Source organism: Suricata suricatta, chromosome 2 (genome assembly GCF_006229205.1).
Source record: "Suricata suricatta isolate VVHF042 chromosome 2, meerkat_22Aug2017_6uvM2_HiC, whole genome shotgun sequence".
NCBI lineage: Eukaryota > Metazoa > Chordata > Mammalia > Carnivora > Herpestidae > Suricata > Suricata suricatta.
In genome coordinates, this window is record NC_043701.1 from 84,057,335 (window position 1) to 84,072,528 (window position 15,194).

General features: G+C 36.3%; 1 protein-coding gene across 1 annotated transcript in view; it reads left to right on the top strand.

The window, feature by feature from the left end:
* Positions 1–15,194, top strand: part of GLCCI1 (glucocorticoid induced 1) — a 105,247-nt gene that overhangs the window by 1,856 nt on the left and 88,197 nt on the right. The window contains exon 4 of the mRNA XM_029918923.1: positions 4–112. Coding sequence (XP_029774783.1) covers positions 4–112 — 109 coding nt within the window. The remainder of the gene's footprint in view (positions 1–3; positions 113–15,194) is intronic.

The following is a 15,194-nucleotide window of genomic DNA, read 5'->3' on the forward strand; positions in this document are numbered from 1 at the left end:
GCCCCGACCGAGCCGACGCCGCGGGCCAAGGGCCGCCCGAGACGGTCCCCCGAGAACCACCGGAGGAGCAACTCACCTGAGAGACGGAGCCCCGGCTCGCCCGTGTGCAGAGGTAGCGAGCCCAACCCTTCCGTCCTCCCGGGCTGCGTCTTCCCCGACGGTTCCCTCCGTGGAAACTTCAGCCTCTCCGGGCTTCTCTTTGCTAGTGCATTATCGAAGGTGTGAAAGTGGCTTTGGGAATCTCACCTCCCTGCGGTCGCTGCGGGGCTTGGAGGAGCGAACTGCAAAGCAACTTTTATTTGACCCACATGCCGCCTTTCAGATTTTATCTTCCATCACTCGCCTGCATCGAAAGGTTTTTCAGCTTAAGAGCTGATTAGCTCACTCATGTGTTTGCTGTTGGTAGCGGGGGAAGGAGGAGCTGGGTGAAACACTTAAAAATACACGCACACAAACTCTGGCAGCCGATAAAGTGGTGGTTGTAATCTACAGCCTCTTTGTGCTTTCCTACAAAGTTCCTAATGTGTCTGTGACTACTGGGATATATAGATTTTTTTCTTTTTTGGAAGGGTGGTGGCATTAGTTATGATGTAAGGATATCTGTTGGATGTGTAGAGGAGACAGTGTCGGGTATGCAATTGAAGTGTATAGTGTTTTGGTTTTGGTTTTTTTTTTTTTTTCTCCCGTCTCCCTTTTTTCTCTACTTTATATAGTCATATGCATCAGAGCAGTACTTCACTGGAAATAGTCTATGCCCAACTCAAAATTTTCATGGCAAATTTCTAGAGACCTGTTTGTGGAGTGTGCTCACTTTTTCCTTCCATTTTTAAGTACCCTTAACAGTTCAGTTGAGCTGTTAGAGGATCTCAAGTTTCTTTTTTGTTAGGTGTCAAAGGTAGTGGATGCTCTCAGCTTCCCTTACTGTTTTCTGTTTTGGTTTGGTTTTGTTTATGTCTGGGGACACAGCGCATGATCTAGTTGAGTCCTGGGGGAGAAAAGGAAGATTAGCCAAAACAAGGACTTAAAGCTCATAAGGGAGAGTGGAGGAGCTAATATAATTAGATACCAGGCTAGAGCTACAGATGCTGCTGCTGCTGCAGTATTGTGGAGTCAACTGATCTTACCGAGTGGAAAACTCTCTGCTTGGAAGGGAAACACTGAGGAGCTCTGTACGGTTATGTGGTATGTGGAATTTTTTTTAATGGAGTTTTTTTTTTTTTTATGAAGGTCTTAGACTTGGAGAAAGTGATTACATTGTGAAAGATCGCACTTTTCGTGTGTGTGTGTGTGTGTGTTAAACATTTCTGGCTGGTAATTAGCATGTTGCTAAGGCACTTGTTTTCAGACCACTTGATGGTGTGGCAGAGTAGGATGTAGTGCAGTGGTATGTGTACATGAGCACCAAGAAATACCTCCTGTAATCTGTATGCATCAGGAGGAATTTGCTCCCCCACTCCTCCCCCAGGTCAAGCCAGCTGCTGCAGAAACTGACATCCTCCAGCAAATCCTGAATGAATGAATGAAAACAACGTGATCGCCCTAATAATGACCACAACTGAACACACATCTTTGGCTGTATTTTATAGAAAAGGCCACCATTTTCTAACAGATTAATGCCATATGCAGCTCCCTTGCACATTTTCTGAAGCTATATGAAATGAGAGGTAAAAGAATGAATAGAAGGCAGCAGTTAGAGAAATTTTTGGTTTAGCTTCAACAGTGCATAGATTGAGTTTTGGGATTTTCTTTTAGGGACTCATGTAACAGCCATAAAATAAGCATTTCAGACTGATTGTGTACAGAAGGTTTTGTAGGCAGAGTAAGAAGAGTACTTGCTGTGACAATATAATGGCCATGTAATGCCTCCTCCCCTTTTGTTGATAAACACTAACATCTTACAACACATCATAGTACAACTTGTTTTTCTGCATCCTTCAAAAGCCTTAATTGTTTAAGAATTACATGGTCCATCATAAAGTAGTTTTAATGAAATTTGTGATCAGGCTTAAACTCTCCTCTTTGTTGTAGTGTGGCACGTCCGAGTTTAATGCAATTTTAATGTAATCATGATGAAAACACTTTTCTGAGTCTGGTTGTGCAGCAGACAGATTTGCATTGCCAGAGAGCTTGTATTGGGAAGGGAAGAGGCTTTTCTGCTGTTTTTAACACCAGGTGGTTTTGTCAGCTTCTCTAGATTTAAGGGATTTTGAATGCAGGCTCTTCAGCCCCCGGCTCCCTGATTATATTACCTTTATGTTACTTCACATCCTGCCTTGCCCCTCTCTACCCAAATTAAAACTGTGCAACTGATCTGTTCTGTCCAGTTAGCCATTTAAAATCCGTACTATGAACAGCCGAACAATTTTCAGACATTATCTACTCAGTTTCTTTTGAATTCTGCGAGGTTCTGACTTCAGTGGATTTTAGCCTCTACAGGTCAAGGCTCCTGCCGCCGCTGCTGCTGCAGACACTGACATCACTATACTGCATGAATGAAAAACAACAACGTGCTCCATTTCTTGCTCTCCACCTCCTTCCTTTTCTGCACACTTCTCTGCGTGTATGTGTGTGTGTGTGTATTTAAGATGGTGTTATGCTGCATTTGAAACTACATTTAAAAATGTTAAATTAAGTAGAGGGTGGCTCAAGGGATATGTATTTAGTACAGAGGCATATTGTTTACAGAAAGCTTCAAGTGCTGTGAGCATTTGGACTGGAGGTGACATAACTGAGCATTCACTGTTTTTTTAATCTGGACTGGTGGTGATGGGGAGAAAATACAGAAGCTTTAAATACTTTTCTTTGTAATTGTTTGACCAGGAAGAAATTAGGAAACAGTGTAATTTCTAAACATGTCAGATCATTATTATTTCCCTCTTAAACATTCTTAATATACATGTATAGGGTTAGGCTATAATCATAAATGATACTCAGGTTATTTCATAAAGCTGAGAAAAAGCTGAATTCTGTCATTGGTGCAATCAGTTTTAATATATTAATTTATAACATTCAGCAAGATGGCAATTTTCTTTATTTTTGTAGCACAGTTGTAGATAATATAAAAGACCTAAGTCTTTTAATACCTTGCTCTATATTGAGGATATGGACTTTGGCAAAATAAAACTCTCTTGTTTATGCATGTGGATCATATTTTTGTATTTTTAAAATTTCTTTTATATTTTTAAAACTTCAAGGTTTGTGATTTATATTCATTTCTCTACTTCTGCTATTAGCAAAATGTCACTCTCCCCCTTGTTTGGTTCTGAAGGGTCTTGAAGTGGTGAATGACAAGCTGCTGAATGCATCCTCAGGCTCCCTGTGATGTGTTTGTAATAGATGTAAAATCATAAAGTATTATGCAAATAGTTATTTTTTGTAATGGTAATACACAAAGTCTACCTTTGAGATAAATAGAACAACTCAAATGAGAATATAGCAGGATGTTAATGTTAAAATTATTAATCTGTAAGCTAAAATCATGAGTAATAACCAAAAGAAAATAAAATTGCTTCTTTCTGAAGCCTCAGAGCAAAACCTATGGATTTAGAAACAGAACAAATACTCACAATTTTACTGTGCAAGATAAGATAGTAAGTAGCAGTTGCAGTCCTTTTGTGTGTGTGTGTGTGTGTGTGGGTTTTTTTTTTTTTGGTAAAGACAGTATTAGGATGAATTATAAATGCTAAAAGATATAAAAACAGTTACATTAGAGTACTCTGGATGGAGAATACTACTTATTTTTAAGTGTACTAAATTTAGTTAAGGAAAAAAAACATGGAAGAACTTGTAATTTATATAGTTCCTCTTATGAAGAATAGTGCACATTGATTCCTGATTTAACAGAACATTTATTTAGGCCTACTATGCTAACAGATTATGAACTCCAGAGTGAAATTTGATTAGAATTTTTCGTGATTAATTTGAGAGCTTTATTGTTTTATACATTAAGTTGTGATTACATTTTAAAATACAAAGCCAGTCAGTATAATATTGAATGACTTCATACAATGTGTGTGTATGTCTTTGTGTTTTAGTCAATTAATTTGCTTTCAGTTTTCTAATCTTTTCATTAAATTTCCCTTTTTGAGTGTTTTTTACACTATGCTCAGTTTGTGGGATGAAACGTTTTTAATTACTCCACCCCCCCCCCTTTTTAGAGATGCTCAGACATTCTCTTCATATAAAGTTACTCATCAGAGTAAGATTCTTAGAGATCAGGCCCTCCTCAAGGCCATCTCCTTTAAAATTAGTTTTCTTAGAGTGCTTAGAGGAACTTGTTTCAAAGCTTTCATGTACTTGAGTAAAAATAGTTAAAAGTTGTCTTTCATTTTCCTAAAATGACAGGTTTCAAATACTGATTTTTGGGAATGGTTTTAGGTCTTTGAGAACTTACACTAAGGATCTGCAGCATTAATGATGTAGTTTTTCCCATCAGTTACGGTGCATGAGATTTCTAGTTCAGGGAGTGAATAGCAAAATAGATAAGTGAATCTATAGAAGTTAGTTGTTCTTAACTGTCTTATGTTCAAAGATTATATTCCTCTCCCATAACTTACTCTTAGCATATTTAATACCATACTCCTAAGATTTAAAAAAGTACCTTGGTCAGTTTAACTATATGTATAGTTTTGTGTGTATATACTGAGCTAAAGATCATTTCATTATTTACAGTACATTTTACAGAAGGACATGTCATTTACTGCAGTGTACATTTCTTCAAGAATTTAATGCAAATTAGGAGTTAGATATTGGTAAATGGTGAAAGGTAATGGCATCCTTGCAGTTTTTATTTGTGATAATGCAGACTAAATGTGAATAAGAAAACAAATAATTGGGCTCTATGGCAATGAATAACAATGGAAATAAATGGCAATGTTCAATAAGTGGCTCATAAGAGAAGGTTTTTCTTAAGTCTGAAATTTAAACACATTTCTAAAAACCTGTTTTATGAAAGCTTTCACATGTGGCTAATATTCTGGCAAGTAGTACATACTAACAATCATGGTACTCTTCATTTTAGTTCATTCTTTTCTCCAGAGCCTAAAATTCCTAACCACCACCACCACCAAGATAGGCTTTTTCACAGCACCTGTGCCTGGCACTGTTGTCTTTTGCTTTAATATATAATTTTGTTATTAAATGATAAACCACTGATGCCGCTTCTGTCCTTTATACTTTTATTTTAACAAGAGGTTGAATTTGAGACTGATAGTCTCTTAATAGAGTTTGCCAAAAGTGGAGGAGAGAGAGAACACTACTTCTTTATTGATCTGGAAACCTAAGGAACTGATGGAGGAGCCAGATGTTCCTGCTCTTTCTCTCTACCCTTCCTTTGGACCCCGTAAACGGACCATGATCCAGCCCATCATCCAGCTGATTCTAAAAGAATAAGATTTGTGTTTATTTCACCAAACAAATTGTAATAGGCTAGCGGTAATTCTGAAGAAAGTAAGGACTTTTACTTACGTTATGAATAATTATAGAGAAAAATACAATTCTAGTATTTAAATGTAGTGGGAACAAATATGGCAGATACCTTTAAGCAGTGTTGTTTACTTCAAAAGAATGTTATTGAGGCAAATGAGGGGGAGATAAGTTTAGGAATACTTCAGTATTATATTGTGTCTCTAGCTGTAGGTAGAAAGGAAGAAAGCATTTTAGTGCGTATTATATAGTATGCAGTGTATATGTTCATTTATCAAGAAAGTGAATTTGAAGTGCAAATCTTCTGATTCCAGAGCTAGCGTTTATTCCACAAAACTATCTTGTTGCTCCTAACTCAAAAAGACTCTGATGTTGATGATCACCCGTGATTTCTGAGCTAATAGAATTAGTAAAGAATAGGGTTTCTGTTTTTTCCACAGCACTGTTACACTGTGCCAGGATATGCTTTGACATTTTCAGAATGTCTAAACATGTAGGACACAGGATGGTGAATGTAACCAGAATAGAATATATATGGATTGGTCCTATTTCTCCACTTGTTCTTATACAATAGTGTAAGTGTATGGGAGAGAGAGAGCAAGTGAGAGTGAGAAATCCTTGCCTAGGAAGGATATGAACTTGATCGTGTCTGGCCCTCTTCCCATCTCGAATCTGTGCCGTCCTCGAATCATAGTGAGAACTACTTCTCTCCACGAATATTAAAAGTTAGTTACACATGGTGGTAAACTAATGAGTGCTTCAGGAATCACTAAGCAGAGACTGGTCTCGAATGTCTCAGCAACTGGTGCTAGGTTAATTCAGCCCTCCCAAGAGCTAACAAGTTATCACTGCCATTTGTAGGTTTGAACTGTGATGTCTAACGTAATGAAATGCCACCATGGTGTGCCCTAATGATGGCTCATCCCAAATGAGGAGGAGTCAGAGAAACCAGTGATACGTATTACTGTGTGGCAAGGTCAGTGTCCAGAATTGTCCTCCAAGTCATTAGAATTAAATCTAAATATCTGAATGTGTTTCATAAACTGTTACAACTTGCTGCCTAGTGTTACTAAAGATCAAATACCTACTACCTACTGACGGTAATAACTCCTTATTTATCCAGTTTAACCACAAGGAGAACTTGCGAATAGTCCATATAGCTAAGTTTAACTTTTACATTACTAAAAAATTAAGTATATGATGAAACATTTTCTAAAGACATTTCACAGTTTCCTTAAGTAGAACAAACAAGACATAAATGAGCTCATTGTGGCTTATTTATCTTTATTAATACTTATATACCTAACAAAATGATTATTGTAAGTAGTATTGAATCTAAGATTGAGCATTGACTGACAATTAGAGTTGCCCTATAACTGATTCTGTACATTTGCTTTTGGGATTATCTTTTTTCTGATGGAGATGGAATGAAGCAGCATGTGGCTACATTATTTCTTGATAGAATAACCTAGTTCTTTTCTTCAGCATTATCACATTAAAGGCCAAATTATTTTCCAGGTGGTATCACAAAGGAGTCTTAGAAACAAAAAGGTATACTGGAAAGTAATTGGAGTTAAGAGACTTGGGTTCAATTTCCAGTTTTAACATTTGACTTACAGCAAGTCACTATCTCTTGGTATCTAATTTTCTCTATCTTTAAAATGAGAAGTGGGGTTTTTAAGGTTTTGGTTAAGAGAAAAAAAGTTCTGAGAGGAAAAGTAAGTTTATCAAACTAGATAAGTCCTTTTAAAAAAATTTTCCCCCTAGCTTTATTGAGGTATAATTGACAAATAAAAATTGTACCTATTTGAGGTGTACAGTATGATGATTTGATATATGTATACACTGTGAAATGATTACCACAATGAAGCCAATTAAAGCACTCATGCCTCACATAGTTACTGCCTTTTGTTTGGTGTGGATGAAGACTTATAAGATCTGCTCTTAGCAAATTTCAAATACACAGCACAATATTATTAACTAGAGTCAGCATGCTCTACGTTCTTCATCATTACTCTCCCAGAAACCGGTCATCTTACAGCTAAAAGTTTGTACCTTTTGACCTATATCTACCCATTTCTCTCACCCTGCAAGTCCTTGGAAACTACCACTGTACTCTCTACTTCTATAAATGTGACTTTTTAGATTTTCCGTGTAAGTGAGATCATACAGTATTTGTTTTTCTGTGTCTGGCTTAATTAGTACAGTGTCCTCCAGGTTCATCTACGTTGCCAATGGCAGGATTTCCATCTTTTTTGGTTTTTTTTTCAAGGGTGTGTATTGTTCGTGATTGTGTGTGTGTGTGTGGTACATTTTTTATCCATTCCTCTGCCATTGGACATTTATGTTATTTCCATATCTTGGCTATCGTGAGTAATGCAATGAATGTGGGAGGGCAGATAACTGTTTAAGATACTGATTTCATTTCTTTGGACGTATATACCCCTAAGTAGAATTGCTGGATTGTATGATACTTTTATTTTTAATTTGCTGAGGAATTTCTGACCGTTATCTATTCTTCACCCATTTCAATTCTCATGAATAGCATAGAAGTGTTAACTTTTCTTCACATCTTTGCCAGTGCTTTTTATCTGTTCTTTTGATAATATCCATTTGGACAGGTGTGAGGTGGTATTTCATTGTGGTTTTAATTTGCATTTTCCTAATGATTAGTAATGTTGAGCACTTTTTCATCTACCTGTTGGCCATTTTTATGTCTGTGGAAAAATATTTAGCTCCCTTGCCCATTTTTTTAATAGGATTGTTTTCTGTTTGCTATTGTATGATTTCTTTATATACATATGTATATATTTTTACCACTTACAAAAGTTTTCTCTTTTTTCTTTTATTTATATATTTATTTTTTTTAAATAATAGTTTATTGTCAAATGGGTTTCCATATAACACCCAGTGCTTCTCCCCACAAGTGCCCCCCCCATGACCATCACCCCTTCCTCCCTCCCCCTCCCCCTTCAGCCCTTGGTTCATTTTCAGTATTCAGTAGTCATGATTTGTGTCCCTCAACTCTCCCCAGCTCTCTTTCCCCCTTCCCCTCCCTATGACCCTCTGTTAGATTTCTCCTGTTAGACCTGTGAGTGCAAACATATGGTATCTGTTCCTCTCCGCCTGACTTATTTCGCTTAGCATGACACCCTTGAGGTCCATCCACTTTGCTACAAATGGCCAGATTTTAGATATTAGCCTTCTATCAAATGGATAGTTTATAGGTATTTTCTCCCATTCCATAGCTTGTCTTTTAATTTTGTTGATTGGTTTCTTTACTGTACACCAACTTTTTAATTTGATACAGTCCCACTTATTTTTTATTTTGTTGCTTGTGCTTTTGATGTCATATCGAAAATATCATTGCCAAGACCATTGTCAAGGGGATTTTCCCTTACACTTTCTCCTAGGAGTTTTATGGCTTTGGGTCTTAAGTCTTTAATCCATTTGAGTTAATTTTCTATATGGTGTAAGAAGGTGGTCCAGTTTCATTCTTCTGCATGTGGATACCCATTTTTCCAACACCATTTATTGATGAGATTATCCTTTTACCATTCATTCTTGGTGCCCTTGTCAGAGATTAGTTGGCCATGTATCCATGAGTTTATTTTTGTGCCCTCTGTTCTGTTCCATTGGTCTATCTGTTTGTCTTTCTGCTCGTACCATATTTTGATTACTGTCGAATAGAGTGGATAATTCTTAATAAATGATCATTTATTGAGGTTTTATGTCAGCCACTAGTCTTTACTGGAACCTAGTGTAGAGTACTTTTATAACTTCTCTTCACAGACGAGTAAATGGCATCTTGAGAAGTTCAGTAATTTGCCCAACGTCAGGCAGGATGCACATAGGGCCAGAGGGTCTATATATTTCTCTAAGTCCCAACTTTAAGTTAGCTGAGAGTTGCTTTTGGAAACCAGTTCATTATGGGACAGGAAAGCATGCGCTATGGGTTCTCCCATTGCTTACACGTAAGTCATAGAAAGGTCAGATATAGCATTGGAGGGTTGGGTGAAGAGAAAACTAAATGGGACTCTCGGGTCCACAGAACTTAAAATAGCTGTAAGTATTCCCAATGATTCAGGCCTCAGGTATGCATATAAGACTATCCTATCATTTTAAAACCTCATTCCATTTTGTAAGCCTTCCCCTTGGTCCTTAAAGGTTCTACCATTTTGTTAAAGAGGAATTTAAATTTAATTCTTTAAAACTGCCTTTCATGTGAAATCTCAAAATCTGGGTAAGATAAGGTCTTTTGTGTTTTCTTACCTGACAGTTTAGACTTTACATTTCTAGTAAAGCATCATAAGGCTCCATTCATCCCTAACTTGATCATTTCCTCTTGCCATCCTTTGATATTTTAACAGCATTCAAAAGAGCACCTTTATATGTATCACTGTCATGGCAAAGCAACAAGGTGCACTGTCTTCTCAGAACTGTTTGGTCTCCTTCACTTTTTCTAGGCTTGCTGGTGTGATGCAGAAAAGATATTCTGAGCTCCATTTTAATAATTTCTTTTATCATGTTTTGGCATTTTTTCAGAGTCACTTGTGCTTACTGTAAGCTCTCTTTAGTAGTGTGGAACATGAGCCCTTTCATAAGTAACATTAGAAATGGTATGTTTATTGTTAGGATATTTGAAGTGTTGTATAGGGATGCCTGGGTGGCTCAGTGGGTTAAGCATCAGACTTTGGCTCAGGTCATGATTCATGGTTTGTGAGACCCAGCCCCACATCAGGTTCTGTGCTACAGCTCAGAGCCTGAAGCCCGTTTCTGTGTCTCCCTCTCTCTCTGCCCTTGCTTCTCTCTCTCTCTTCTCTCTCTCCTCTCTGTCAAAAAATTAACAAACATTCCCTCAAAATGAAAAAAAACTGTTGTATAGAGTCTGTGTGATAGATGAAGTTTCTCATGACATTTCTTCTGTAATTAAATGTTCTAGTTAAATTCATCAATTTATGAGTTGAGTCAGTGAAGTAATTTTTCTTTGTTAGATAAAAACTGGGAGGGCTTAGTTATTCAGGGTTACATCAGGTCTAGCCATAAAAGCTTCCCTATTCTCATGTATACCTGTGAAGTCATCTTTCCATGGAGGTACAGAAACATCGTAGTAAAATACAGGTTTGTTTATATCTGAGCTTGTAGTCTATAAATAAAATATCATTGTCTTCTAAATTATTTTTGGAAGAAATCTGATCTGTTGTCGTGAAAAGAAGAATAACCATAAGTTAGGTCATTTAATGTAAGTGTCTAGCACTTATTAAACAGAGGTTAGCAAATATTGCTAAATACGTGTCTATTAGTATTGTAAAGTAAGGAGTTGGGCTGTGCTCAGAGATAAGGCTTTTTGAAAAAAAAAACTACAGTATTCTGCAATATTTTGATCAGATAGCCTAAAAAACATTTTAAAATCCTATTCTTTACATGCCTGAGTGACTCATTATTTAAAAACAAAACAAAACCTTTAGTCTCTTGCATTTGCTTACTTTTTGGCTCTTTGGTTAACATATGGCCAAAGATTAGTGTAGCTGTAATGTAATTTCTATTGTAACTGTTCATTCATTCAAGAAATGTTTGTTTCAGTTATTGACTAGTTGTTGGCAATATGTTGGTGAGTAAAATGAGTGGATTTTCTCCATCTTTGACACAATAGATATTTGTTGAATCCCTCCTATATCTGAGGAACTCAGTTTGACCCTTATAGAACATATAGTCTAGGTGCAGTTTATACTCTCACATTCATACTTCTCAACAAAGTCCATTTATTTAAAATCTGCCAAAAATTTGACCCACTGTTTTCTCAGAGCTTTGGGTGTCACATAAGAATGATCATGTTCCTTTGCTTGCTTACCTATCTAAATTAAGGTGAGCTTTTTAGCATTTATTGAATACCAAATATTCTAGTTATATGTGGTTTTCTTTCATTAGATGAAGCCTAGGAGAGCTTCATTTGGTGGCTTCCATAATATTTCTAGGGAGAAGTTCTTTTCCTGCCTAGACCTATAATCTTTTATAGTTTGGCTTAGGATGATATTTAACACTTTGTGTGCACATACATATACAGATACCCTCTTGGTATTCTGAACTTTATTATTGGATGTGGCTTCTCATCTAAAATGTAGTAGTATGTAGTAATAATGTGCAGTGACACCTGGGCATTGGTGTCACGTGAGGCTATTGAGATGGGTACAACTCGGTTTTGGCTAACTACTATTATGAAGCTAAAATAGAACAGAATATAAGCTTTTCATATGTTGTACTACCATTACTTAATATCTTGGTTGAATGCACAATAACTTATTTATATTTACCATACTCACAAGTAGTTTTCAGTTTTTACCTATTCATAGTTTTTATATTAAAGGATTATTAGGATTAAAGTCTTTAGTATTTCTATTTGGTTATGTTCATCTTTAAGGCAGTTGTCTTGTTCTACTTTGTACTAAGCCATGTGGTCACAAAATAACATCTTTATACAGATAGTCCCATTTAATGGAATAAGTATTACACTTAATCTCATGGTAAGACATGTTAGATGAAGTATATGTTCTGGGTTGATGGGCATTTTTTTATGTGGCTTATGGGACACTGAAGAAACGGTTATAATCCCTGAATATAACCATATAATAAGCCATCTAAAATTGCATATGGGAGTTTTAGGAAATAGGAAGGCATAGGAAAATAATGAAATACATTATTGTTAATATTTGCTATGTCATTTAAAAATACTATTCCATTCTTTAATTAAGTGCCTCAAAATGTAAAAGAACATAAATAAAGAGTATGGTAGCTGAATCTTTGATTAGATTCACTGTATTATTCCCATAGTTAATACAGCAATTCTCAAGGCTTTAACAGTTTAGATATGAATTTTCATCTATCTTAACTCACCTTCATGTTCCTGGAACTCTGTATTCAAGGTCATTTTGGTGGATGCTCATGCTTCACCAAATAGCAAGCGCCTTGTCCTTTGTAGTGTTCCAGCATCCAGCATGGTGTCTGGTGCCTAGAAGGCTTTGCAGCAAACATTTTTAAATCTTTACATGGGACTTACAAGAGATAAGTAGCTGGGTTCAAATCACTGAACAGTGATCCTTGTAACATCCAGTCTTATAAATACCTGACAAAGATGAAAACTGATAGATTACACTTGTGTTGCCATTTTCTAAAACGCTCAAACGTTTGGGTAACTCATGGTCTTTATCTTCATTTAGGGCCTATCATTCAGTGGTGGTATATCAGGTTGGAAGAGCACTGATTTAAATCTTCACATGAAAGAAGAGCTGGGTGCTCTTGCTGGTAAAAATAGGTGAAACAAGGATGGGTGATGTCAGGCTAGTCCTTATTTTCAAAGATGCAAGATACACTTCTACACCATGAGTTTCTAAGTTACGTTTAGAGTTCTTTTAAGTGAATTTTGGCCTATTAAGTCTCCATGGAATCAGCTTCTAAAGCTGTTAGAGAAACTTAAGTCATCATGTCCCAAATTTGATGGTCTTTTTCAATTAAAATTTAAATGTTTTTATAGTTTTTTATAAAGATCATGGTCATACTAAGTTCCAAGTAAGGAGAATATAAATCACATATGAATTTGTGCTTCATTGTAATGTAAAAAAATTTTTTTTTGTAACGTAAACAATTTTTAACTGTAGAGAGGATTTGGGGGTGGTTATTTGCTAAGTTAGAATGTCTAACTTATGTGCAAGTAAAATTATTCAATTTACCAAAGTGTTATTTACACAAACTTTTTAGGAAGTCAGTTACACAAGGTAGAGGTTCATCTGAGGTTGTAAAAACATATTACTGAATAGTGTAGTTTCTCATTGCTGCGTGAAATGTTCTACTGACATTTAGCAGAATTAACTAATATCCTAAGAAGTTGTTATAATTGAGCATGAATAGGTATTTTCCACTCCCTTTCTAGTCTGAATTTAAAGATTCCAAGAAATTTGGCATTCAACTGACCCCTAAAAGGGAAGGAACTCATATGTACTAATGATTTTATATCTCACATTTCTCTGTGGAAAGATATGCTTTTATATTATTTTTTTTAATTTCAGGAATAGAGTTTAGTGATTCTTTATTTACATATAACACCCAGGGCTCATCCCAACAAGTGTCCTCCTTAATGCTTTTTGACCATTTAGCCCATCCCCCACACAACAGTTCTCCAGCAATCCTCATTTTGTTCTCTGTATGTTAGAGTCACTTATGGTCTACCTCTTTCTCTTTTTATCTTATTTCCATTTCCCTTCCCCTATGTTTATCTGTTTTGTTTCTTAAATTCCACATAGGAGTGAAGTCCTATGATAACTTGTCTTTCTCTGACTGAATTATTTCGGTTAGCATAATACATTCTGACTCCATCCACATTGTTGCAGAGGGCAAGATTTCATTCTTTTTGATGGTCAAGTAATATTCCATTGTGTGTATATGTGGGTGTGGATGGTATGGATATATATATATATATATATATATGCATATATGTATATATACACATGCTCCTATATACACCTTGGTGCCCCCCCCCCACATATATATGTACCACATTTTCTTTATCCATTCATCAGTTGTTGGTTATTTGGGCTCTTCGATACTTAGGCTATTGTCAGTAGCGCTGCTACAAACCTTGGGGTGCATGTGCCACTTTGAAATAACACTCCTGTATTCTTTGGATAAATACCTAGTTGTGCAGTTGCTGGGTTCTTTTTTTAATTTTTTGAGAAACCTCCATACTATTTTCCATAGTGGCTGCACCAGTTTGCATTCCTACCAGAGTGCAAAAGAGTTCCCCTTTCTCCATTCTCGCCAACATCTGTCAGTCTGAGTTGTTAATTTCACCATTCTGACAGATGTGAGGTGGTATCTCATTTTGTGGTTTTGTTTTGTATTTCCCTGATTATGGGTGACATTGAGCCCTTTAACATGTGTCTGTTCACCATCTCTGGATGTCTTCTTTGGAAAGGTGTCTATTCATGTCTTTTGCCCATTTATTCACTGGATTATTTGGTTTTTGGGTGTTGATTTTGATAAATTGAAAATGCTTTTAAATAAGATAAATATTACAAGACTTCTTTCTGTAATATTTTGTCCTTATAAAAAGAAGTTACTGCTTCAGTTATAATTTCCTAGCAAGATTTTTCTTTTTTTTTTAATTTTTTTTTTACTGTATTTATTTTAGAGAGAGACACAGCATGAATAGGGGAGGGTCAGAGAGGGAGACATAGAATCTGAAGCCAGGCTCCAGGCTCTGAGCTGTCAGCACAGAGCCCGATGCAGGGCTCGAACCCACAAACTGTGAGATCATGACCTGAGCCGAAGTTGGACACCCAACCGACTGAGCCACCCAGGTGCCCCGCTAGCAAACTGTTTCTAACCAGCTCCATGGAGGAACTATTTCTTCCTTCATGAAAAACTTTAACAAAACCTTCCACCATTATTTATGTCAGGAGGACAAAGCACAGTTAGACTAGAAATATGATTAGTGCTGTGGATTCTGATTTTATTTATAATTGTGTATTACTATAGGATGATTTTAGCTTAAAGTTTCTTTATAAAATTAAGGACCAGGAAATTAATTGGCCAACTAATGTTCATTCGTAAGGTCTATATGTGTGTGTCAGAGAGTAGACTGTAGAGTTCACATCCTTTTCTCAGCAATTCTTGGGTAATCATTAGCTCCTGATACTTTAGCCATACAGAGATTCATGGTCATCTTTTTGTAATACTTTAAGTAATTTCAATATATATCTCATGTAAAATGAGATCAG